Below are 27,898 nucleotides of genomic sequence, written 5' to 3' on the forward strand. Positions count from 1 at the left end.
TCTCTAAACCCATCATCAAGCCATCAATTAATGACTGAATGCAAAGATCATATTAACTTCTCTATGCAGTTTCTTACACTATAACGAAATGGGTAACTGGATTGTAAGAAAAAGATATGGGAATAAGCTAACATTACATTATGTTAATATTGTCAAGACAAAGCAATTTAGAATAGATAATGAATGCGTAACTTACCAACTCGGAGGCTTTGCGAGTCTGATCATTCCCAGTTTGGTCAAGGCTGTATTTCCTCTTGCCGTGAGATGTAGTTGGCGCAGAACTGCTTTCATTTATTATCTGTGGACACATTTACAAGAGATATATTTTTTTTCAGTACTGTGATACGTCCCAAAACTCTTTATTTTTAACATATGGATATCTGGAATCTTCAAATCACTAAACAACTGCAGTTTTCATTGAAATGAGAACCTAATTATCAATGTTTGCTTCTACATTTACAATGGACAAAATCAAGACATTGTTACACACACTATTCTGAACTTGTACAAAGTTAGGACGAGTGAAACACCAATTCTTAAATATACAATAGTAAGACAAAACTGCCAACTGACAAAATCAGGACGTTGATACACAGACTATCCATTCTGAAGTGGTGTAAAGTTAGGACGAAGGCCAAACACCTATTCTTAAGTATACAATAGTAAGACAAAACCTCCAACTGACAAAATCAGGACGTTGATACACAGAATGTCTATTCTGGAGTGGAGTAAAGTTAGGACACAAAGCTCTTTCTTAATTTGCAATGGTAAAAGAAACTCCAATGGACACATTCAGGACATTATTACTCACACTATTATGCAGAGGTGTACAGTTAGACTAAAACCCAAACTCTAGCAATACATTTACAAAACTATGACAAAAACTGAACTGGACAAAATCGAAATGTTACAGACTGACCATTTTGTAGAGGAGTAAAGATAGGACATTGCACTTTTACAACTATTTGTAATTTACAATGGTAAAAGACATTTGCAATCTTCAAAGGATAAAATCATGAAGTCACTACACAACGTGTTCATTATGTAGTGGACTGAAGTAAGAAGTTATTCTAAGCAAGTACAAGCATGTTGTGTTGTTCAGTGAGTTTGTACTGGACCTAACAATGTTGTTGTACTTTTTTCTTCAACTTTTAAAGATCTCTAAACCCATCATCAAGCCATCAATTAATGACTGAATGCAAAGATCATATTAACTTCCCTATGCAGTTTCTTACACTATAACGAAATGGGTAACTGGATTGTAAGAAAAAGATATGGGAATAAGCTAACATTACATTATGTTAATATTGTCAAGACAAAGCAATTTAGAATAGATAATGAATGCGTAACTTACAAACTCAGAGGCTTTGCGAGCCTGATCATTCGCAGTTGGGTCAAGGCTGTATTTCCCCTTGCCGTGAGATGTAGTTGGCACAGAACTGCTTTCATTTATTATCTGTGGACACATTTACAAGAGATATATTTTTTTTCAGTACTGTGATACGTCCCAAACTCTTTATTTTCAACATATGGATATCTGGAAGTCTTCAAATCACTAAACAACTGCAGTTTTCATTGAAATGAGAACCTAATTATCAATGTTTGCTTCTACATTTACAATGGACAAAATCAAGACATTGTTACACACACTATTCTGAAGTTGTACAAAGTTAGGACGAGTGAAACACCAATTCTTAAATATACAATAGTAAGACAAAACTGCCAACTGACAAAATCAGGACGTTGATACACAGACTATCCATTCTGAAGTGGTGTAAAGTTAGGACGAAGGCCAAACACCTATTCTTAAGTATACAATAGTAAGACAAAACCTCCAACTGACAAAATCAGGACGTTGATACACAGAATGTCTATTCTGGAGTGGAGTAAAGTTAGGACACAAAGCTCTTTCTTAATTTCCAATGGTAAAAGAAACTCCAATGGACACATTCAGGACATTATTACTCACACTATTATGCAGAGGTGTACAGTTAGACTAAAACCCAAACTCTAGCAATACATTTACAAAACTATGACAAAAACTGCACTGGACAAAATCGAAATGTTACACACTGACCATTTTGTAGAGGAGTAAAGATAGGACATTGCACTTTTACAACTATTTGTAATTTACAATGGTAAAAGACATTTGCAATCTTCAAAGGATAAAATCATGAAGTCACTACATAACCTGTTCATTCTGTAGTGGACTGAAGTAAGAAGTTATTCTAAGCAAGTACAAGCATGTTGTAATGTTCAGTGAGTTTGTACTGGACATAATGTTGTTGTACTTTTTTCTTCAACTTTTAAAGATCTCTAAACCCATCATCAAGCCATCAATTAATGACTGAATGCAAAGATCATATTAACTTCTCTGTGCAGTTTCTTACACTATAATGAAATGGGTAACTGGATTGTAAGAAAAAGATATGGGAATAAGCTAACATTACATTATGTTAATATTGTCAAGACAAAGCAATTTAGAATAGATAATGAATGCGTAACTTACAAACTCAGAGGCTTTGCGAGCCTGATCATTCGCAGTTGGGTCAAGGCTGTATTTCCCCTTGCCGTGAGATGTAGTTGGCACAGAACTGCTTTCATTTATTATCTGTGGACACATTTACAAGAGATATATTTTTTTTCAGTACTGTGATACGTCCCAAACTCTTTATTTTCAACATATGGATATCTGGAAGTCTTCAAATCACTAAACAACTGCAGTTTTCATTGAAATGAGAACCTAATTATCAATGTTTGCTTCTACATTTACAATGGACAAAATCAAGACATTGTTACACACACTATTCTGAAGTTGTACAAAGTTAGGACGAGTGAAACACCAATTCTTAAATATACAATAGTAAGACAAAACTGCCAACTGACAAAATCAGGACGTTGATACACAGACTATCCATTCTGAAGTGGTGTAAAGTTAGGACGAAGGCCAAACACCTATTCTTAAGTATACAATAGTAAGACAAAACCTCCAACTGACAAAATCAGGACGTTGATACACAGAATGTCTATTCTGGAGTGGAGTAAAGTTAGGACACAAAGCTCTTTCTTAATTTGCAATGGTAAAAGAAATTCCAATGGACACATTCAGGACATTATTACTCACACTATTATGCAGAGGTGTACAGTTAGACTAAAACCCAAACTCTAGCAATACATTTACAAAACTATGACAAAAACTGCACTGGACAAAATCGAAATGTTACACACTGACCATTTTGTAGAGGAGTAAAGATAGGACATTGCACTTTTACAACTATTTGTAATTTACAATGGTAAAAGACATTTGCAATCTTCAAAGGATAAAAAAATGAAGTCACTACACAAGCTGTTCATTCTGTAGTGGACTGAGGTAAGAAGTTATTCTAAGCAAGTACAAGCATGTTGTAATGTTCAGTGAGTTTGTACTGGACATAATGTTGTTGTACTTTTTTCTTCAACTTTTAAAGATCTCTAAACCCATCATCAAGCCATCAATTAATGACTGAATGCAAAGATCATATTAACTTCTCTGTGCAGTTTCTTACACTATAATGAAATGGGTAACTGGATTGTAAGAAAAAGATATGGGAATAAGCTAACATTACATTATGTTAATATTGTCAAGACAAAGCAATTTAGAATAGATAATGAATGCGTAACTTACCAACTCAGAGGCTTTGCGAGCCTGATCATTAGCAGTTGGGTCAAGGCTGTATTTCCCCTTGCCGTGAGATGTAGTTGGCACAGAACTGCTTTCATTTATTATCTGTGGACACATTTACAAGAGATATATTTTTTTTCAGTACTGTGATACGTCCCAAAACTCTTTATTTTTAACATATGGATATCTGGAAGTCTTCAAATCACTAAACAACTGCAGTTTTCATTGAAATGAGAACCTAATTATCAATGTTTGCTTCTACATTTACAATGGACAAAATCAAGACATTGTTACACACACTATTCTGAAGTTGTACAAAGTTAGGACGAGTGAAACACCAATTCTTAAATATACAATAGTAAGACAAAACTGCCAACTGACAAAATCAGGACGTTGATACACAGACTATCCATTCTGAAGTGGTGTAAAGTTAGGACGAAGGCCAAACACCTATTCTTAAGTATACAATAGTAAGACAAAACCTCCAACTGACAAAATCAGGACGTTGATACACAGAATGTCTATTCTGGAGTGGAGTAAAGTTAGGACACAAAGCTCTTTCTTAATTTGCAATGGTAAAAGAAATTCCAATGGACACATTCAGGACATTATTACTCACACTATTATGCAGAGGTGTACAGTTAGACTAAAACCCAAACTCTAGCAATACATTTACAAAACTATGACAAAAACTGAACTGGACAAAATCGAAATGTTACACACTGACCATTTTGTAGAGGAGTAAAGATAGGACATTGCACTTTTACAACTATTTGTAATTTACAATGGTAAAAAACATTTGCAATCTTCAAAGGATAAAATCATGAAGTCACTACATAACCTGTTCATTCTGTAGTGGACTGAAGTAAGAAGTTATTCTAAACAAGTACAAGCATGTTGTGATGTTCAGTGAGTTTGGACTGGACCTAACAATGTTGTTGTACTTTTTTCTTCAACTTTTAAAGATCTCTAAACCCATCATCAAGCCATCAATTAATGACTGAATGCAAAGATCATATTAACTTCTCTATGCAGTTTCTTACACTATAATGAAATGGGTAACTGGATTGTAAGAAAAAGATATGGGAATAAGCTAACATTACATTATGTTAATATTGTCAAGACAAAGCAATTTAGAATAGATAATGAATGCGTAACTTACCAACTCAGAGGCTTTGCGAGCCTGATCATTCGCAGTTGGGTCAAGGCTGTATTTCCCCTTGCCGTGAGATGTAGTTGGCGCAGAACTGCTTTCATTTATTATCTGTGGACACATTTACAAGAGATATATTTTTTTTCAGTACTGTGATACGTCCCAAAACTCTTTATTTTTAACATATGGATATCTGGAATCTTCAAATCACTAAACAACTGCAGTTTTCATTGAAATGAGAACCTAATTATCAATGTTTGCTTCTACATTTACAATGGACAAAATCAAGACATTGTTACACACACTATTCTGAAGTTGTACAAAGTTAGGACGAGTGAAACACCAATTCTTAAATATACAATAGTAAGACAAAACTGCCAACTGACAAAATCAGGACGTTGATACACAGACTATCCATTCTGAAGTGGTGTAAAGTTAGGACGAAGGCCAAACACCTATTCTTAAGTATACAATAGTAAGACAAAACCTCCAACTGACAAAATCAGGACGTTGATACACAGAATGTCTATTCTGGAGTGGAGTAAAGTTAGGACACAAAGCTCTTTCTTAATTTGCAATGGTAAAAGAAATTCCAATGGACACATTCAGGACATTATTACTCACACTATTATGCAGAGGTGTACAGTTAGACTAAAACCCAAACTCTAGCAATACATTTACAAAACTATGACAAAAACTGCACTGGACAAAATCGAAATGTTACACACTGACCATTTTGTAGAGGAGTAAAGATAGGACATTGCACTTTTACAACTATTTGTAATTTACAATGGTAAAAGACATTTGCAATCTTCAAAGGATAAAATCATGAAGTCACTACATAACCTGTTCATTCTGTAGTGGACTGAAGTAAGAAGTTATTCTAAGCAAGTACAAGCATGTTGTAATGTTCAGTGAGTTTGTACTGGACATAATGTTGTACTTTTTTCTTCAACTTTTAAAGATCTCTAAACCCATCATCAAGCCATCAATTAATGACTGAATGCAAAGATCATATTAACTTCTCTGTGCAGTTTCTTACACTATAATGAAATGGGTAACTGGATTGTAAGAAAAAGATATGGGAATAAGCTAACATTACATTATGTTAATATTGTCAAGACAAAGCAATTTAGAATAGATAATGAATGCGTAACTTACCAACTCAGAGGCTTTGCGAGCCTGATCATTCGCAGTTGGGTCAAGGCTGTATTTCCCCTTGCCGTGAGATGTAGTTGGCACAGAACTGCTTTCATTTATTATCTGTGGACACATTTACAAGAGATATATATTTTTTTCAGTACTGTGATACGTCCCAAAACTCTTTATTTTTAACATATGGATATCTGGAAGTCTTCAAATCACTAAACAACTGCAGTTTTCATTGAAATGAGAACCTAATTATCAATGTTTGCTTCTACATTTACAATGGACAAAATCAAGACATTGTTACACACACTATTCTGAAGTTGTACAAAGTTAGGACGAGTGAAACACCAATTCTTAAATATACAATAGTAAGACAAAACTGCCAACTGACAAAATCAGGACGTTGATACACAGACTATCCATTCTGAAGTGGTGTAAAGTTAGGACGAAGGCCAAACACCTATTCTTAAGTATACAATAGTAAGACAAAACCTCCAACTGACAAAATCAGGACGTTGATACACAGAATGTCTATTCTGGAGTGGAGTAAAGTTAGGACACAAAGCTCTTTCTTAATTTGCAATGGTAAAAGGAACTCCAATGGACACATTCAGGACATTATTACTCACACTATTATGCAGAGGTGTACAGTTAGACCAAAACCTACACACTAGCAATACATTTACAAAACTATGACAAAAACTGCACTGGACAAAATCGAAATGTTACACACTGACCATTTTGTAGAGGAGTAAAGATAGGACATTGCACTTTTACAACTATTTGTAATTTACAATGGTAAAAGACATTTGCAATCTTCAAAGGATAAAAAAATGAAGTCACTACACAAGCTGTTCATTCTGTAGTGGACTGAGGTAAGAAGTTATTCTAAGCAAGTACAAGCATGTTGTAATGTTCAGTGAGTTTGTACTGGACATAATGTTGTTGTACTTTTTTCTTCAACTTTTAAAGATCTCTAAACCCATCATCAAGCCATCAATTAATGACTGAATGCAAAGATCATATTAACTTCCCTATGCAGTTTCTTACACTATAACGAAATGGGTAACTGGATTGTAAGAAAAAGATATGGGAATAAGCTAACATTACATTATGTTAATATTGTCAAGACAAAGCAATTTAGAATAGATAATGAATGCGTAACTTACAAACTCAGAGGCTTTGCGAGCCTGATCATTCGCAGTTGGGTCAAGGCTGTATTTCCCCTTGCCGTGAGATGTAGTTGGCGCAGAACTGCTTTCATTTATTATCTGTGGACACATTTACAAGAGATATATTTTTTTTCAGTACTGTGATACGTCCCAAACTCTTTATTTTCAACATATGGATATCTGGAAGTCTTCAAATCACTAAACAACTGCAGTTTTCATTGAAATGAGAACCTAATTATCAATGTTTGCTTCTACATTTACAATGGACAAAATCAAGACATTGTTACACACACTATTCTGAAGTTGTACAAAGTTAGGACGAGTGAAACACCAATTCTTAAATATACAATAGTAAGACAAAACTGCCAACTGACAAAATCAGGACGTTGATACACAGACTATCCATTCTGAAGTGGTGTAAAGTTAGGACGAAGGCCAAACACCTATTCTTAAGTATACAATAGTAAGACAAAACCTCCAACTGACAAAATCAGGACGTTGATACACAGAATGTCTATTCTGGAGTGGAGTAAAGTTAGGACACAAAGCTCTTTCTTAATTTGCAATGGTAAAAGAAATTCCAATGGACACATTCAGGACATTATTACTCACACTATTATGCAGAGGTGTACAGTTAGACTAAAACCCAAACTCTAGCAATACATTTACAAAACTATGACAAAAACTGCACTGGACAAAATCGAAATGTTACAGACTGACCATTTTGTAGAGGAGTAAAGATAGGACATTGCACTTTTACAACTATTTGTAATTTACAATGGTAAAAGACATTTGCAATCTTCAAAGGATAAAAAAATGAAGTCACTACACAAGCTGTTCATTCTGTAGTGGACTGAGGTAAGAAGTTATTCTAAGCAAGTACAAGCATGTTGTAATGTTCAGTGAGTTTGTACTGGACATAATGTTGTTGTACTTTTTTCTTCAACTTTTAAAGATCTCTAAACCCATCATCAAGCCATCAATTAATGACTGAATGCAAAGATCATATTAACTTCTCTGTGCAGTTTCTTACACTATAATGAAATGGGTAACTGGATTGTAAGAAAAAGATATGGGAATAAGCTAACATTACATTATGTTAATATTGTCAAGACAAAGCAATTTAGAATAGATAATGAATGCGTAACTTACCAACTCAGAGGCTTTGCGAGCCTGATCATTCGCAGTTGGGTCAAGGCTGTATTTCCCCTTGCCGTGAGATGTAGTTGGCACAGAACTGCTTTCATTTATTATCTGTGGACACATTTACAAGAGATATATTTTTTTTCAGTACTGTGATACGTCCCAAAACTCTTTATTTTTAACATATGGATATCTGGAAGTCTTCAAATCACTAAACAACTGCAGTTTTCATTGAAATGAGAACCTAATTATCAATGTTTGCTTCTACATTTACAATGGACAAAATCAAGACATTGTTACACACACTATTCTGAAGTTGTACAAAGTTAGGACGAGTGAAACACCCATTCTTAAATATACAATAGTAAGACAAAACTGCCAACTGACAAAATCAGGACGTTGATACACAGACTATCCATTCTGAAGTGGTGTAAAGTTAGGACGAAGGCCAAACACCTATTCTTAAGTATACAATAGTAAGACAAAACCTCCAACTGACAAAATCAGGACGTTGATACACAGAATGTCTATTCTGGAGTGGAGTAAAGTTAGGACACAAAGCTCTTTCTTAATTTGCAATGGTAAAAGAAATTCCAATGGACACATTCAGGACATTATTACTCACACTATTATGCAGAGGTGTACAGTTAGACTAAAACCCAAACTCTAGCAATACATTTACAAAACTATGACAAAAACTGAACTGGACAAAATCGAAATGTTACACACTGACCATTTTGTAGAGGAGTAAAGATAGGACATTGCACTTTTACAACTATTTGTAATTTACAATGGTAAAAAACATTTGCAATCTTCAAAGGATAAAATCATGAAGTCACTACATAACCTGTTCATTCTGTAGTGGACTGAAGTAAGAAGTTATTCTAAACAAGTACAAGCATGTTGTGATGTTCAGTGAGTTTGGACTGGACCTAACAATGTTGTTGTACTTTTTTCTTCAACTTTTAAAGATCTCTAAACCCATCATCAAGCCATCAATTAATGACTGAATGCAAAGATCATATTAACTTCTCTATGCAGTTTCTTACACTATAATGAAATGGGTAACTGGATTGTAAGAAAAAGATATGGGAATAAGCTAACATTACATTATGTTAATATTGTCAAGACAAAGCAATTTAGAATAGATAATGAATGCGTAACTTACCAACTCAGAGGCTTTGCGAGCCTGATCATTCGCAGTTGGGTCAAGGCTGTATTTCCCCTTGCCGTGAGATGTAGTTGGCACAGAACTGCTTTCATTTATTATCTGTGGACACATTTACAAGAGATATATTTTTTTTTCAGTACTGTGATACGTCCCAAAACTCTTTATTTTTAACATATGGATATCTGGAAGTCTTCAAATCACTAAACAACTGCAGTTTTCATTGAAATGAGAACCTAATTATCAATGTTTGCTTCTACATTTACAATGGACAAAATCAAGACATTGTTACACACACTATTCTGAAGTTGTACAAAGTTAGGACGAGTGAAACACCAATTCTTAAATATACAATAGTAAGACAAAACTGCCAACTGACAAAATCAGGACGTTGATACACAGACTATCCATTCTGAAGTGGTGTAAAGTTAGGACGAAGGCCAAACACCTATTCTTAAGTATACAATAGTAAGACAAAACCTCCAACTGACAAAATCAGGACGTTGATACACAGAATGTCTATTCTGGAGTGGAGTAAAGTTAGGACACAAAGCTCTTTCTTAATTTGCAATGGTAAAAGGAACTCCAATGGACACATTCAGGACATTATTACTCACACTATTATGCAGAGGTGTACAGTTAGACTAAAACCCAAACTCTAGCAATACATTTACAAAACTATGACAAAAACTGAACTGGACAAAATCGAAATGTTACACACTGACCATTTTGTAGAGGAGTAAAGATAGGACATTGCACTTTTACAACTATTTGTAATTTACAATGGTAAAAGACATTTGCAATCTTCAAAGGATAAAATCATGAAGTCACTACATAACCTGTTCATTCTGTAGTGGACTGAAGTAAGAAGTTATTCTAAACAAGTACAAGCATGTTGTGATGTTCAGTGAGTTTGGACTGGACCTAACAATGTTGTTGTACTTTTTTCTTCAACTTTTAAAGATCTCTAAACCCATCATCAAGCCATCAATTAATGACTGAATGCAAAGATCATATTAACTTCTCTATGCAGTTTCTTACACTATAACGAAATGGGTAACTGGATTGTAAGAAAAAGATATGGGAATAAGCTAACATTACATTATGTTAATATTGTCAAGACAAAGCAATTTAGAATAGATAATGAATGCGTAACTTACCAACTCAGAGGCTTTGCGAGCCTGATCATTCGCAGTTGGGTCAAGGCTGTATTTCCCCTTGCCGTGAGATGTAGTTGGCACAGAACTGCTTTCATTTATTATCTGTGGACACATTTACAAGAGATATATTTTTTTTCAGTACTGTGATACGTCCCAAACTCTTTATTTTTAACATATGGATATCTGGAAGTCTTCAAATCACTAAACAACTGCAGTTTTCATTGAAATGAGAACCTAATTATCAATGTTTGCTTCTACATTTACAATGGACAAAATCAAGACATTGTTACACACACTATTCTGAAGTTGTACAAAGTTAGGACGAGTGAAACACCAATTCTTAAATATACAATAGTAAGACAAAACTGCCAACTGACAAAATCAGGACGTTGATACACAGACTATCCATTCTGAAGTGGTGTAAAGTTAGGACGAAGGCCAAACACCTATTCTTAAGTATACAATAGTAAGACAAAACCTCCAACTGACAAAATCAGGACGTTGATACACAGAATGTCTATTCTGGAGTGGAGTAAAGTTAGGACACAAAGCTCTTTCTTAATTTGCAATGGTAAAAGGAACTCCAATGGACACATTCAGGACATTATTACTCACACTATTATGCAGAGGTGTACAGTTAGACTAAAACCCAAACTCTAGCAATACATTTACAAAACTATGACAAAAACTGAACTGGACAAAATCGAAATGTTACACACTGACCATTTTGTAGAGGAGTAAAGATAGGACATTGCACTTTTACAACTATTTGTAATTTACAATGGTAAAAGACATTTGCAATCTTCAAAGGATAAAATCATGAAGTCACTACATAACCTGTTCATTCTGTAGTGGACTGAAGTAAGAAGTTATTCTAAGCAAGTACAAGCATGTTGTAATGTTCAGTGAGTTTGTACTGGACATAATGTTGTTGTACTTTTTTCTTCAACTTTTAAAGATCTCTAAACCCATCATCAAGCCATCAATTAATGACTGAATGCAAAGATCATATTAACTTCTCTGTGCAGTTTCTTACACTATAATGAAATGGGTAACTGGATTGTAAGAAAAAGATATGGGAATAAGCTAACATTACATTATGTTAATATTGTCAAGACAAAGCAATTTAGAATAGATAATGAATGCGTAACTTACCAACTCAGAGGCTTTGCAAGCCTGATCATTCGCAGTTGGGTCAATGCTGTATTTCCCCTTGCCATGAGATGTAGTTGGCGCAGGACTGCTTTCATTTATTAACTGTGGACACATTAATAAGACAGGTTTTCATTATTTTTAAGAGAAATGTTTAATACTCAGTAAATTCTATTCAGTTTAATACATTCATAAAATACATTTTATAAAAAATATCTATTTTTATTTGTGAAAAGAAGCTGAAAAAACAGTCATTTTCGCATGATATTTTACTGACCTTTGTTCTCCATGGCCAGGCACTATCCCCATAATCATACGTGATTTCATCTCCTGGTTGGATGTCACGGATTGCGAATAGACACAGGTGTGGTGATCCATCCACAAACACTTTTTTCATCATGCAGTTTGGACTTATATGGTCATCGTTGACTAGTCGTCCTAAAGACCTATTGTCCTTTGAAGCATCAATTCTGAGAACCATTAAAACAAGCAAAAAATGAAAAAAGACAGCAATTATTTTACCCATCGTATTTAGTATGCTGCCATATTTACATAAAGCTTGTAATTTGGCCCTTACATGTAAATAACAAGACTATAACTTTATTCAACAATAATTATACACTGTCCAAACGAAGATCACATCTGTGAAGTCACATTTCTTCTAATCAAGAATAAGTTTAAAACAGAATAATCATCACATTCCATTATCATTTCCTAGGTCAGTAAAATTTTTTGTGATTCTTATTTTCTTTAATACAGAATTTAATGCAAGTAAGAATGCTTACGTCCAGGTTTTCTCCTGCCATTTAAAATCAAACATGTACACCATCTCTTCACTGGTGTAGATACCTCTCCTTTGTTGGGAATCCTTAGAGCTAATTAATTCACCCCGGTATTCTACAACAAAGTCACCTTTTGAAATGTATTTCAGTGCAAAAACTCCATAACCTGAAACATACAAGAATATTTGGTCATTATTTTTAAAATAAATTTGTGAACATTGACAGTGAACAGTAAGTGTCATCTTATGTGTCAGACCACTGACATGTGTTAGACACAGATGTTATTCCATATCATACAATGCACAGCAAAAACAGGAGTGTTAAATTTTCAGTTAAACATTTCAGAGTTCCGATTTTCACTCCCAAAGAGTAATTTTAACACTGTTAGTTCTAAATGATGTTCAGTGTTGGAGTTATTTGACAGAGTTGATCAAATCAGTGTTAATCCAACTAAATGACTCCCGCTAAGACGTAGTTAAACTCTGCCCACTCATTTCACTTCGCTGGAGAAAGTCAACGCCATTTTTCTCTTGGTGAAAGATGTACAAGGTGAGTGTTATTTATTCAGTCTTACTGAAAAAGGTTTAATTTTATTATGTGAATGCATTATGTACAATAAAACACCCTCTGAGATTATATAAGTTCAGAACCTTGATGCCAGGGACTGAATAGCAAACGTGTTGAGGTGATCAGCACAGTTAATGTTAGCATACCTAACCTAGTTAAATTAAGTGATAGTGATACCTAGCTAGCTCTCCATAATTTGACAGTGAGGATTAAAATAAATGCATTATATCAAAACTATTCTGGTTATTCAAACTAAGACCAACGTCTGTTTTTATACGCTAGGGTCTAGTTCCAGTTTTAAATGGTGCAGCAGTTATTAGCACCAGAAAGGAACAGCACCACAGTTTATGGTGGAACAGGGAAAACGAAATTGGTGAATGTCACTTTCTGAAAATGTTACCAGCATTAAAAGGATAGTAATGTGATTTCGATAGACTAAACCACTGTATCAAGGTGTATGTAGTATTATTGAATTATTAAGCAAGGTTATGTGTGTGTTTCACAATTAATGCTTGTGTGTTTATTTTAGGTGCAGGTGTTTCTCCCTGGAGATGGAAAGCAGTATTTCTGGACCTTTAGGGATCAGGGGTTGATGTTATGGGGGGAGCGGGTCTTGTAGATCCCCTATGAGAGGTGAGGGCTCCCCTTATGTTCGGGGTCTATGTTATCTTATCCTTAATTTGAATTATGTCACGGGTTTTGCGCTGGTGCACTTTATTCATTAAATCCTACATTTTCAATGAGACTGGTGTGATCGCATCCTTCTTTTACTTGCGCTCCATTGCTGGTCACTAGGGCTGCCATGATTAGTCGACTAGTCACGACTATGTCGACTACTAAAATAGTCGACGACTAATTTATTAGTCGATGCGTCGTTTTTTTCCCCTCTCCGAACTGCTGCGACAGTTTCCACTGCTGCGTCTGCGTTTCTGTCCTTGACGCACATGCGCAGTAGTGGAAACCGGGGTATACAGTTGACGACATCCCAGGACGTTATACAGACAGGCTCTGGTATCGTGGCTACCCGGCTACGGAACTCAAAAGTGCGGGATCATTTTCCGTAGTCGGGTTCCAACACGCGTGCAATATCTGCAAGGCAGAACTTGCCTTCCACGGCAGCACAACCGCGATGTACGAGCATGTACCTGAAGCATGTTGTGGCTACTTGTGACAACGATGAATAGGGACAGTCATCTCTGTAATCTAAATTGCTAGTTAGCTACTAAAGTTTAGAGCATTAACTTAGTACTTACTTATCGCAAGGTTGCCAACTTTTCAAGATCTTGGAGTGAGATTTGATCTTGGGGGGGTAAAATGGACACAAATTAAGTATTATATCGCGATCGATCGCCAGTGGTTGTCGCCAGAGCGAACTAGTAACTCATTGAATCATAGATATGGATCAGAGGTAAATAAACTAGATTTTTTTTCGGCATGAGAAATCGGATGTGTGGCGTGACAGTGTGTGAAGACGGTCAAATGCGTGTGTCTCACTCTCAATGCGTGAGAGTTGGCAACCCTGCTTATTGTGGTAGCTGTAAAAGTTAACATTAGTGATGGCGATTTGTTTAATTAGCCTTAGCACGCATTCGTCAACGTCAGTGAGACCAAAACTTTATTTTTGTGAATAACTCCTTAGTTTCAGGTCCCTACCTAATTTGATTTAAATGTAGCGAAGTTTGATGCCAGAGACTAATGAAAGAAAGAAAAACCTAAAAAAAATTCTTTATTAATGTAGGCCTATTTATTTTTGTGTTTTTTAAGGCAGTGCCTTATCCTTATTTTAATAATTGTTTGTTGCAACAAGCTGCATATTTCATTAAAGGTTTAATGAACTATGATCTTAATTGTTTTTATTTTTAGTTATAGCTGAAATCTAATGATGGTTATATAATAGCAGTTGCATTCTAGTGTGATAAGCTGTATGTTTTATATTCAGTTAACGTACAATCCGACTAGTCGACTAATCGTAAAAATTAATCGGTGATTAGTCGACTATTAAAATAATCGTTTGTGGCAGCCATACTGGTCACATCAGAGTTTAATTTCTACAATGGTTTTATTATTCAAAGTGCATAAAGTGTTTGTACATTGTACATTCTTTCACAATGTTTTAGTTCAATTTTGAGGAAAAAAGCAAAAAATGTATGGGAATATATTATTCTAATTTTAACATTTTAATAGTGTTAATAGCTAACTATTTGGGGAGTGAAACCAACACTTCTGAAATAGTAAAAAAAAAAATCAATCCCATAGAGTTACTTTAACTCAAAGTAACTCTCACCAAGTGTTAAAATGTTTTAACTATTTTGAAAGTGTTAATTTAACTCTGTGGAGTGTGGCGCTATATAAACCCTCAAAAAGTGTTAAAATTAACTATGTGGAAGTTAATTCAACACTGGACTTTTTGCTGTGTGGATAGTTCCGGTCCTGAAGTCTGACTAGCTGAACTTTACTTAATGACATCGAGAAAATGTGGGCCTCGGCACAGACCAGTTGAGAACCCCTGGCACAGAGGATAAAATCCACACAGAACTGGGAACAATATGCTTTAACAGTGTCAGAGAATCAGGATACAGCTTTCATTGCTGGGGAGGCCAATATGTTTTTTACAGTTTGGAGAATCACTGTAAAAAGGCAGCACTGTGTGAAACACAGGTGTTGAAGTCATAAAATACAAGTCCAAATCATGTCATGGCTCATAAGGCTGAAGTCCAAGCCAAGTATCTTACCATGATAAGCTTAGGCACATGAGATGGGGAAAAATAATTTTAATAAATTATTTATATATATATATATATATATATATATATATATATATATATATATATATATATATATATATATTTTATATTTAATAATTTTAATAATTTTATATATTTGCTGTATTGATGGCTAAATGGTTAGCATAAACTAAACAAGCTGATCCAGGTGACCCTTGAGGTCATTCCAGTGTCCTTAATTTGTTTCCCACATTGTTTATTCCAAGGATTCTCCTTATAGCCAAAAACTACCACGTATGGTAATCCAGCTATGCCACCCTTGTTTATTTACATTTGACACTTCTCTCAGATTTCCTGCTCGTGACAAGAGGCTGTCATGATGAGTCACGAAAAAAGGGTCTGCGACCCAAATCACCGAAAAAAAGTAAGGAATAATGACAAAACAAACACACAAAAAAGAATATACCTTTCACACACAGTGGCTGGATAATGGACCAAATCTTATTATTCACAAATTATTTTTCATGAGTCCGAATCAAGTCTTGTTAGCTATACCTTTATATTGAGAGATGAACTTTGACTCCAATACATCTCTTTTATCAGAAGATATCCTGACAGACTGCAGTGCATCCTTTAGTGGGGTGATTCTGCGGCCCATCATCAAACTGCATGAACAAATTGTTGACATCCTTATCCAATATTCAAGACTTTATTAATTTATTCCATTTATTAAAGTACTGTTAAAATAGCATCCATAATGGTCAATTAAAACATGTATAAATATGTACAGAATGTTTTATTTAGGCTAGCACACTGAGATTTTAAGAAAACATTGATGTGTGTGTGTTTCAAGAGCAGCATTTTTTTAAGATCAAAACAACAGATATATCTGTATGGAATGTACATCCATATTGCCAGGCACTGACTTTTACATATATTCCTACATCCCCAACCCCCTCCACAATCCATCACTCTACCTCCCCAATAAATACTGACAGTGACAGTTTCAAATATGTTAATAACTGGGATAAGACATAAGAATTTTGATGAGTACATAGAACATATGCAAAATTCTATATAAATAACATTATCCCACCGGTCACAATTATAACCAGCCAATTTAGTCCTATTTATCTATGAAACTTTAAAAAATAATGATTGATTATTTGTGAGGGTTACTAAATACACAAGATTCAGGCATTAAGGGATTATATGGGTTAAAGCTATTCTTCCTTGCATTAACACTTTCAGTTGTATATTAATACTTACACTAGATGTTACTGCAATCACTCAGAAATACAATTTAGTGATCATCGATGCTGTTTAATATTTTTAGAACGGTCATTTTGTAAAGCTCGCTCAAGTAATATTAGCTAGCTGGCTAACATTACTTACTAGCCAAGCTAACGCGATTAGCATATATGCTAGCTTCAGATATATTGCTAGCGTCAGATTTATTTTTTTATATTTCACATTTACCTCAGAAATGTTGGTACAGTTGTGCTCTAATATTACAGCCACTAATTGATAACACACAATAAGCAGCAGGTTAACTCACTGACTAGTAACACCAGTAAATGGACCACTAGCAAAGTAATGCTAGCGGATTTTAACTACCAGCCTAGCTAGCTACATATCACCACTAATTCATTCGACGTAAATGATTTGTTCTTAAAGTACATGTAGTAAACAAGCAAATACAAAGCTCTACTACTTATTATACCAGAACATTAATTAGTTAACTAGCTATGTAGCCAAAATAAAAAAACAGCTTACCTGGTTATTCAGATTTGCCACGCTGTTTGCTCCGTTTGGCTTCTCTGTATATTTCGGTATTTTAGCTGAAAAATGACGCGGATCAAAACCGTGACACTTGATTTGTTCTAACAGTACATACAAGAAGACGCAAATACAAAGTTATACTACTTAATGTAGAATAGTTAACTAGCTATATAGCCAAAGTTAATAGAAAACATTTTTACCTGTTTATTCTGTTTGCGTGATCTGCCAACTCACTCCACTTGTGTAGTTTGGCGCGAAAATGACGCGGTCTGCCTCGTATATCAAAACTGGTCCTTGGTGATTTTATATCTTTTATGTATTTTTAATTGCATTTTATATTTAGCAATTTTTAAATCTGAGATTTGATAGATGGTCGGTTGAGTAAATGATACTGTTACGGCATTAGCAATAATTTTGCAAAAAACCTGCATATACAGAAAAATTAAATGTCATAGATGCATTAGAACAATGCATTCATACATGCATTGCATAGAATGCATACTCTGTAAAAATCCATGAACTGCAAAATGAATGCACCAACAGCACCTAAAACACGTGACAACATAGAGTATTATTTTAAGCTGTAAAATACAACTTTAGCTCACACATCCTGCATGTAACTTTAGATAACTATAAAGCATACTATACTCTGCTTCTTCAAGATGGCACCAAGGATGGCAGCTATAATGATGCATTCCTCTGTGTGGTGTTTGTTTTTGTTCATTAATGTTGTCTATTGTACACCAAACTCAGTTAGCTGGACCATACAGCAATTGTTGACCTTCAGGGATAACATTGTTCCTGAATGTTATGAATGTTCACCACACTTCTGAATGTGTGGTGATCTTCACAACAGCCACACGGGAAGAGAGAGGCAGACTTGCCGGCATGCTTGTGCATCTGAGGCAACGTGGACTTCACACACCTTTACTGTCATTATTAATCTCCAACCTCCAAACCAACCAACCTCCACTTGGCTGTCTGAGCTGACCCCACACAGCACGCTGCACGTCCCAGCCTTCCAGTTGCTGAGAGCGGAAAGAATGGAAAGAGCAGGGGAGGAGTAATCTGCTTCTATATCAACAAGTGTTGGTGTAGTGACACTACTGTACTGTTAACTTCATGCTCTCCTCATCTTGAGTCATACTCGGGCCACGGCACAGACCAATTGTGCAGGTGAGAGTGCAGGCCGGCTGGGGATTCGGACCTCTCCCCAATCGTACCAGGCACAGCACGGTTCGAATGGCCCTAGTGTGAGTGCGCGCTAGTGCATCTTTACTTTAATAGTCTGTTTTATATAGCAGATATTTGGGTTAACAGATCTGACTCTCTCAGAGTTGATTAACCTTACACAGTATCTGCTATATATAACAGAAAAATCATATGTTGTACTGATTATCAATTACTTGTTAACCATTACTGTATATTCACTTTACACTATATTGCCAAAAGTATTTGTTCACCTTCCTTGACTCACATATGAGCTTAAGGGCGTACTCACACTAGGCACGGTTTGCTCGTTCCGTGCTGGGGCCCGGTTATCCCCCCTCCCCACTCCCCCTCTGGCCTGCACTCACACTCGCTTCAGCAACCCGGCCCGAGCACGCTTACGTCATCACAACGCCGCTTTATTTGGAAAAAAAGCGCGCTCGCACAACACTATGGAGTTCACGATTCTCTTTTTATTGTATTTTTGGAGTCGTTTGGGAGTGCAGAAACACGGTGCAAGCACAGATTTATCGATAATTTAACACAACGATTGTCTGCTAATCGCTTTGCCGCTATGACTGTTTAACGTGAGCGTTGCATCACTGACGTCATGTTTGAGCTCCAGCGAAATGAACCAATCAGACGAGGCACCAAGCGGGCCCGGGCACGGATAGCGCTCACACTAGAAGCGAACCGTGCCCGAGTCCACATGAATCGTGCCCTGGCCCACCTCTTCAAGCGGGCCCGAGCACGGTTAACTGATCCGGGCCCGGGCACGGTTGGAGCGCTCACACTAGCCAAACGAACCGTGCTTCGGCAGGCAACCGTGCCCGGGCCCGGATCACAGAGCCTAGTGTGAGTACGCCCTAAGTGACATCCCATTACTATTCCATATTTGTTCAATAAGACATTGGTTCATCCTTTGCAGCTAGAACATCTTCAACTCTTCTGGGAAGGCTGTCCAAAGATTTAGGAGTGTGTGAAACGGGGCTCAACGTTTGGCCTAGCATTACCGATGGCCTTCTGCGTGGTGATGAGGGTTCGCGCCGGCCAACCGTAGCACATAGCCACACCAAACTATAGAGTCTCGATCTGCCCCACTCTAGGATGAAAATATCGAAGCCGTAAAGCCCTAGTTCACACGGTTTTGGCGTGGCAAACTTTTCAAGTTTCAGCTGTAGACAATGTTAACTATGGTGAGAACACTGAGGGGGTGCTACGGGACGACGGTTGGGCGTAGCCACAGGTGGCTCAGGAGCATCCGTCCCCCCGGCCCCCTGATGGAGTACATCAAGTTCCAGATTCCTGTGCCCAAAGGGGGCCAAATGTGAGTCGAAAAGGGGCTTATTTTCAGGCCCGGGTCACAAAGGTCAAGCACAAAATGTAGAGGTCAGTACTGGCTGCCAATGTAACAGGCATTTCCTATAGGAATATGTTAGTACTCTGTTCTTCACCGTAATAGGGGACACAGCCGTGGCTAAGACATTTGAAAAAATAACTCTTCTGATTTAACACTGCTAAAAGCGGAGGACAAATTTCGATTGGGGTGTAAAAAAATCACAATTGACAAAATATGGCACATTTAATTCATTTCATATATATATACTGCTCAAAAAAATAAAGGGAACACTAAAATAACACATCCTAGATCTCAATTAATAAAAATCTTTGAAATCAGTTGAAAATCTCTCATTTCTATCTGTTGTCTGTTCCATTTGCACAAGAGCAGTTGAAATTGATTCACAATCAGTGTTGCTTCCTATCTGAACATGAAGTGTGGATGACTTGAAGTTACATTGTGTTGTTTAAGTGTTCCCTTTATTTTTTTGAGCAGTATATATATATATATATATATATATATATATATATATATATATATATATATATATATATATATATATATATATATATATATATATAACTTTAGATAACTATAAAGCATACTATACTCTGCTTCTTCAAGATGGCACCAAGGATGGCAGCTATAATGATGCATTCCTCTGTGTGGTGTTTGTTTTTGTTCATTAATGTTGTCTATTGTACACCAAACTCAGTTAGCTGGACCATACAGCAATTGTTGACCTTCAGGGATAACATTGTTCCTGAATGTTATGAATGTTCACCACACTTCTGAATGTGTGGTGATCTTCACAACAGCCACACGGGAAGAGAGAGGCAGACTTGCCGGCATGCTTGTGCATCTGAGGCAACGTGGACTTCACACACCTTTACTGTCATTATTAATCTCCAACCTCCAAACCAACCAACCTCCACTTGGCTGTCTGAGCTGACCCCACACAGCACGCTGCACGTCCCAGCCTTCCAGTTGCTGAGAGCGGAAAGATTGGAAAGAGCAGGGGAGGAGTAATCTGCTTCTATATCAACAAGTGTTGGTGTAGTGACACTACTGTACTGTTAACTTCATGCTCTCCTCATCTTGAGTCATACCCGGGCCACGGCACAGACCAATTGTGCAGGTGAGAGTGCAGGCCGGCTGGGGATTCGGACCTCTCCCCAATCGTACCAGGCACAGCACGGTTCGAATGGCCCTAGTGTGAGTGCGCGCTAGTGCATCTTTACTTTAATAGTCTGTTTTATATAGCAGATATTTGGGTTAACAGATCTGACTCTCTCAGAGTTGATTAACCTTACACAGTATCTGCTATATATAACAGAAAAATCATATGTTGTACTGATTATCAATTACTTGTTAACCATTACTGTATATTCACTTTACACTATATTGCCAAAAGTATTTGTTCACCTTCCTTGACTCACATATGAGCTTAAGGGCGTACTCACACTAGGCACGGTTTGCTGGTTCCGTGCTGGGGCCCGGTTATCCCCCCTCCCCACTCCCCCGCTGGCCTGCACTCACACTCGCTTCAGCAACCCGGCCCGAGCACGCTTACGTCATCACAACGCCGCTTTATTTGGAAAAAAAGCGCGCTCGCACAACACTATGGAGTTCACGATTCTCTTTTTATTGTATTTTTGGAGTCGTTTGGGAGTGCAGAAACACGGTGCAAGCACAGATTTATCGATAATTTAACACAACGATTGTCTGCTAATCGCTTTGCCGCTATGACTGTTTAACGTGAGCGTTGCATCACTGACGTCATGTTTGAGCTCCAGCAAAATGAACCAATCAGACGAGGCACCAAGCGGGCCCGGGCACGGATAGCGCTCACACTAGAAGCGAACCGTGCCCGAGTCCACATGAATCGTGCCCTGGCCCACCTCTTCAAGCGGGCCCGAGCACGGTTAACTGATCCGGGCCCGGGCACGGTTGGAGCGCTCACACTAGCCAAACGAACCGTGCTTCGGCAGGCAACCGTGCCCGGGCCCGGATCACAGAGCCTAGTGTGAGTACGCCCTAAGTGACATCCCATTACTATTCCATATTTGTTCAATAAGACATTGGTTCATCCTTTGCAGCTAGAACATCTTCAACTCTTCTGGGAAGGCTGTCCAAAGACTTAGGAGTGTGTGAAAAGGGGCTCAACGTTTGGCCTAGCATTACCGATGGCCTTCTGCGTGGTGATGAGGGTTCGCGCCGGCCAACCGTAGCACATAGCCACACCAAACTATAGAGTCTCGATCTGCCCCACTCTAGGATGAAAATATCGAAGCCGTAAAGCCCTAGTTCACACGGTTTTGGCGTGGCAAACTTTTCAAGTTTCAGCTGTAGACAATGTTAACTATGGTGAGAACACTGAGGGGGTGCTACGGGACGACGGTTGGGCGTAGCCACAGGTGGCTCAGGAGCATCCGTCCCCCCGGCCCCCTGATGGAGTACATTAAGTTCCAGATTCCTGTGCCCAAAGGGGGCCAAATGTGAGTCGAAAAGGGGCTTATTTTCAGGCCCGGGTCACAAAGGTCAAGCACAAAATGTAGAGGTCAGTACTGGCTGCCAATGTAACAGGCATTTCCTATAGGAATATGTTAGTACTCTGTCCTTCACCGTAATAGGGGACACAGCCGTGGCTAAGACATTTGAAAAAATAACTCTTCTGATTTAACACTGCTAAAAGCGGAGGACAAATTTCGATTGGGGTGTAAAAAAATCACAATTGACAAAATATGGCACATTTAATTCATTTCATATATATATACTGCTCAAAAAAATAAAGGGAACACTAAAATAACACATCCTAGATCTCAATTAATAAAAATCTTTGAAATCAGTTGAAAATCTCTCATTTCTACCTGTTGTCTGTTCCATTTGCACAAGAGCAGTTGAAATTGATTCACAATCAGTGTTGCTTCCTATCTGAACACGAAGTGTGGATGACTTGAAGTTACATTGTGTTGTTTAAGTGTTCCCTTTATTTTTTTGAGCAGTATATATATATATATATATATATATATATATATATATATATATATATATATATATGAGTGTGTATGTATGTATGTGTATATATACATACATATGTGTATTATATATATATATATATATATATATATATATATATATATATATATATCTTTAGATAACTATAAAGCATACTATACTCTGCTTCTTCAAGATGGCACCAAGGATGGCAGCTATAATGATGCATTCCTCAGTGTGGTGTTTGTTTTTGTTCATTAATGTTGTCTATTGTACACCAAACTCAGTTAGCTGGACCATACAGCAATTGTTGACCTTCAGGGATAACATTGTTCCTGAATGTTATGAATGTTCACCACACTTCTGAATGTGTGGTGATCTTCACAACAGCCACACCTTGTTTTGTTTAAGTGTTCCCTTTATTTGTTTTAGCAGTGTATATATATATATATATATATATATATATATATATATATATATATATATATATATATATATATATATGTGTGTGTGTATGTATGTGTATATATAAATACATATATATATATATATATATATATATATATATATATATATATATATATATATTTATTTATACACAGTCATGCCCAAAAGTATTCATACCCCTGGCAAATTTTGACTTAAATGTACTTTTATTTAACCAGAAATTATATAACACCGTTAAACAGCAGCGTTAAACTGCAGGGCCGCAGTGCGCCGCAATGGCTCCTCCACGGGCTGAGTTAAACCACCGGCGGCCCACTAACCCATTGGCCCACCGGGGAAATCCCTGGTAGTAATGCATGCCAGTCCGCCCCTGGGCCTTGGGAACCAGTGGACATTTCAGCACGACAATGACCCAAAACACACAGCAAAAGTGGTGAAGAAATGGATAGCAGACAAAAACAATCATGTTTTGCAGTGGCCCAGCCAGAGTCCTGACTTGAATCCAATAGGCCCTTTTCACACCGCATTTTTTCTTCCGGAAGCTCTCGTCGCAGGGTAAAGTTACTTCTGTTACACATTAACAAGAGCTTTTGCAGAGTACCTCGAAGTAAAAACATCCGTATATCAGTTTACATGGTTTTCCGGCTGACGACGAGCAAAAAAAGAAAATGGGTTTGTGCAATTAGGAGAGATGAAGGGGAAAACTTTAGCCCTATCCGGACGGGATTCGTTTTTCAGGGGGACGTCTGTGAAAAATATTTCACCCTTGTACTCAGTGATAAAACTCTTGCATCCGGACAGCAATTGAAAAAACAGGAGGACCCGTGAGTTTTTGGCTTTCTCGGTCACATGACATCGCCTTGTCACGTGATAGCATGTTTAATAATGTCACACTGCCAACTCTGATGATTCCTTTTTAACTTTACTACTGTTCAGTTCAGCATTTAAGATCTCCGTTTAAGTTAAGCTATTTTGTTAAACCAATACAGAAAACACATTATAAAAAATCGCTAATGAATGTAAATAGCTAAATAAATCCGTTAAATAAAATAAAATAAATCCATTAAAAAATCCAGTAAATCCATTTTCGCTCGCCGCTGTCTTTACGTGGATCTCCGTGAAAACGCGCGCCCAACGTGTAACTACGGTGCGTGGCAGTGGACATATAGCTGTTTTATTAAACGCGAGGTGATGTCTGCATGTATAAACTCAGACATGTGGATCCGGACGGGACTAAAATTACCAGACGACCACGGAGTACAGCGAAAAACAGTAGGTAATTCCGCCTGTAATTTTCTCTGAGGACGTCTGAGAAAAACACGGACATGCTCGTTCCGGACGGGATTAAAATCACAGAGGACCCCCCGTAAAAGAGAAAATTACCCCAGGACCCCCTGAGAAACTAATCCCGTCCGGATAGGGCTTATGTGATACGGAGCATATTTGTGTGTAGCCAGCATTTCACTGCTGCAGACTACATAATAGGAAGCTCGCGACTAAAAGTTTAATTGGAACAGTTGCTGTCCGCATTTGAAAGAGCAAGCTCTCTGCTGGGAGTACACGTTCGTCCACCAGAGGCGGAGGTTGTGGAAGATTTGAGCATTTGCGGTAGCATCTAGCTCCGATCCGCTAGCATCTAGCCCCGATTCCGCTAGCATCTAGCTAGAAAAGAGCAAGCTCTCGACGGGTTGGACGAACGTGTACTCCCAGCCGAGAGCTTGCTCTTTCAAATGCGGACTGCAACTGTTCCACTGAAACCAGCTCTGATCCGCTAGCATCTAGCTCTGACCATCACTTTGCTGTCGACTATGTTGGACACTGAATAAACAACACTTAATAACTTGGTGTGTGTCATGAACTTTACTGATACTGATGTAAACCAAACAATCAATAGCTGACGTTACTTGGCTTGCTAACCTAGCTAGATATTGTTAACTAAAGCTGTCAGTAATATTCATAATATTATAATATATATCATAATAAGACTGTTTTACCACTCCGTAGGATGACTAATGGAACTAGCTATACGTTAAATAATAGTGAGTTAGTTACCTCGCTAGTGCTAGCTGGTGTCACCTTACCCTGGTATGAGTGAATTAATTCTTCTACAAACAATTTTTAGCCAATTTTTCTTCTACAAACAATTTTTTAAATTCTGGTTAAATAAAAGTAAATTTAAGTCAAAATTTGCCAGGGGTATGAATACTTTCGGAAGACTGTATATATATAAATATACCAACACACAAATGGCTAGTCATAGTTTTGGGTTATGGAAAAAAAAAAAAAAAAGTATTTGTGCAGTTCCTCAGATGGCCTCTAGTTGGCGTGTACACACTTTGAGCAAAAGTGCAATACACTTACACAGATTTTGTCCGTTTTTGGTGAAAATTTAGGACAATTTTTTTTTTTGCTCAGGAGCCATTTTAGAGGTAATAGAACATAATAAGAATAAAAAAAGAACTTTGAAAAATTAGGACGTCAATTTACGTCCTGAAGTTGTAACACGTCCTGAAGTCGTTGGTGTGTATTCTTGTATTTGTCCTGATTTTTCACCATGTACAAGTGCACACACACACACACACACACACACACACACACTCTCTCTCTCTCTCTCTATTTCAATTAAGCTGTATTTTAGTGTCTTCGAGTCACTTGATTACAGGAGCCCAAGAGACAAAACAAAGTACCTACCAGCCAAACAAATGAATAAGTAATAATAAATAATTGTGATATTCTGTGTCAATTACCAACACATAAGAAAGGGAAAATGCTGAAGTACCATATTCCCATTAAATTACAGAGATTCCCTTGAAAGGCATCTGACACACCCACTTTTAATGCGCATGGTAACTAGCTGCTGAGCCGTGTGGGGGCACGTAGGAACGGGGGGCCGTGGCAAAGAGGCAAGCAACAAAATGATTTGCATGTCCCTCACTACCGATGGATCGCATCCCAAAAGGCCTGTGCTTATCCAGCCCGAGAGCCACTATAGTTTTCACTAAGTGAAAGCCCAGTTCAGGCCTGACCCTTCCTGCTCCAAAATGAAATAAACAAACAGCAACATTACCTACAGAAAAGACAAAAGAAGCTAAACGCATGTGAGAGATGCAATGACAAATTCCGCACATTCACGATGCCGACAGTGTGAGACAAAGACGCCCAGTTAGTTACCATCACGATGTTTAGGACTAACTATAGGAATTACATAGAGAACTCATGTATATAAATACACACAAAGATGAGATTTATTTATCCCTCCCATCTTTTCTTTGTGTTTCTATATCTCTAATTGTTGATTTGATTGATTTGATTTGGTTTAGTGGCAGTCCTTTCTTTAATCGGTCATAAGGGTTTGTTTAGGGTTGAGAATGTGACAAGCATTCAGTCGCAGGTTCAGTGAATTCAGGATGCCTAAGAAAAACCTTGTTCACCATCATTCTGATCATTGCTACACTCAGCACAACTCTCGTCGAAACCGTCGTCTCTCTAGCTATATGAAACCACTGACACATATACAATACATTTATGTCATGGGCCCCTTCCTTCCTCCTGTGTGGTCTGCTCGGTGCCAATACCCAGACCTCTCCTATCATCAGGTATTGCCACTGTCTGTAAATACTTCAGAACTTTGGCCTATCTGCACAGATTTTCAAAGGATGTGTGTGTGTGTGTGTGTGTGTGTGTGTGTGTGTGTGTATTGGGGAAAGGGGGAGTGTTAGAATATTTTGGAGTTTAGAGTGGATGTGTAAAAAGCGAATGTATTGATTTGCTAAAAGAGCCTTCTCTAGAGCATGTGAAATTTATGCAGGATGTTCCTGTAGCTCATCATCGATCTTGGTGGCTGTATGTGTGTGGGTATAATCGTGTGTGTGTGTGTGTGTGTGTGAATGTGCATGTGTGTGTGTGTGTGTGTGTGTGTGTGTGTGTGGGGGGGGGGGGGGGGGGTATGTGATTGTATGAGAGAAAGACAAACTAAATTTACTGTTTGGTTATCCAAATTTAGCTTTAATCTAATATATAATAAGCTGTGTATTATCCATGAAAGCACATACCACCACCTTATGCACAATAGTCAGAAGTTCTGTTGCATTAAATTAAGAAATAGTATCAAGGATGCTTTATGGGGAATTTCACATTACATTTCAGGTAAAAATCCCAGACATTTAGTGGATTTTGTTGTTGTGTTTATCTGCTACGTATATCTGTATAAGTACTGTTTATCTAACTTGATTATTGTGTTGAGCAACTGTAAGTTAATATCATGCTTAAAGCTAAGAAATAAATGAAGAGACAA

General features: G+C 37.3%; 1 protein-coding gene across 4 annotated transcripts in view; it reads right to left on the bottom strand.

The window, feature by feature from the left end:
• LOC143527906 (receptor tyrosine-protein kinase erbB-4-like) overlaps nt 1–27,898 on the bottom strand; it is a 224,328-nt gene that overhangs the window by 158,813 nt on the left and 37,617 nt on the right. The window contains exons 1-16 of one of the 4 annotated variants that reach the window (XM_077023282.1): nt 17,813–20,169; nt 17,607–17,671; nt 16,386–16,495; nt 12,544–12,706; nt 12,036–12,228; nt 11,762–11,863; nt 10,607–10,708; nt 9,447–9,548; nt 8,288–8,389; nt 7,133–7,234; nt 5,976–6,077; nt 4,824–4,925; nt 3,665–3,766; nt 2,510–2,611; nt 1,355–1,456; nt 197–298 (exon numbers count right to left, since the gene is read on the bottom strand). The exons of 2 other annotated variants lie outside the window; for them this stretch is intronic. In XM_077023282.1, the coding sequence (XP_076879397.1) occupies nt 197–298; nt 1,355–1,456; nt 2,510–2,611; nt 3,665–3,766; nt 4,824–4,925; nt 5,976–6,077; nt 7,133–7,234; nt 8,288–8,389; nt 9,447–9,548; nt 10,607–10,708; nt 11,762–11,863; nt 12,036–12,228; nt 12,544–12,706; nt 16,386–16,491 (1,584 nt within the window). In that variant the 5' untranslated portion in view covers nt 16,492–16,495; nt 17,607–17,671; nt 17,813–20,169. Of the gene's footprint in view, nt 1–196; nt 299–1,354; nt 1,457–2,509; nt 2,612–3,664; nt 3,767–4,823; nt 4,926–5,975; nt 6,078–7,132; nt 7,235–8,287; nt 8,390–9,446; nt 9,549–10,606; nt 10,709–11,761; nt 11,864–12,035; nt 12,229–12,543; nt 12,707–16,385; nt 16,496–17,606; nt 20,170–27,898 lie in introns of those variants that run through there. One more of the 4 variants, XM_077023283.1, reaches the window with a different exon arrangement.

Source organism: Brachyhypopomus gauderio, chromosome 12, assembly GCF_052324685.1.
Source record: "Brachyhypopomus gauderio isolate BG-103 chromosome 12, BGAUD_0.2, whole genome shotgun sequence".
Lineage (NCBI taxonomy): Eukaryota > Metazoa > Chordata > Actinopteri > Gymnotiformes > Hypopomidae > Brachyhypopomus > Brachyhypopomus gauderio.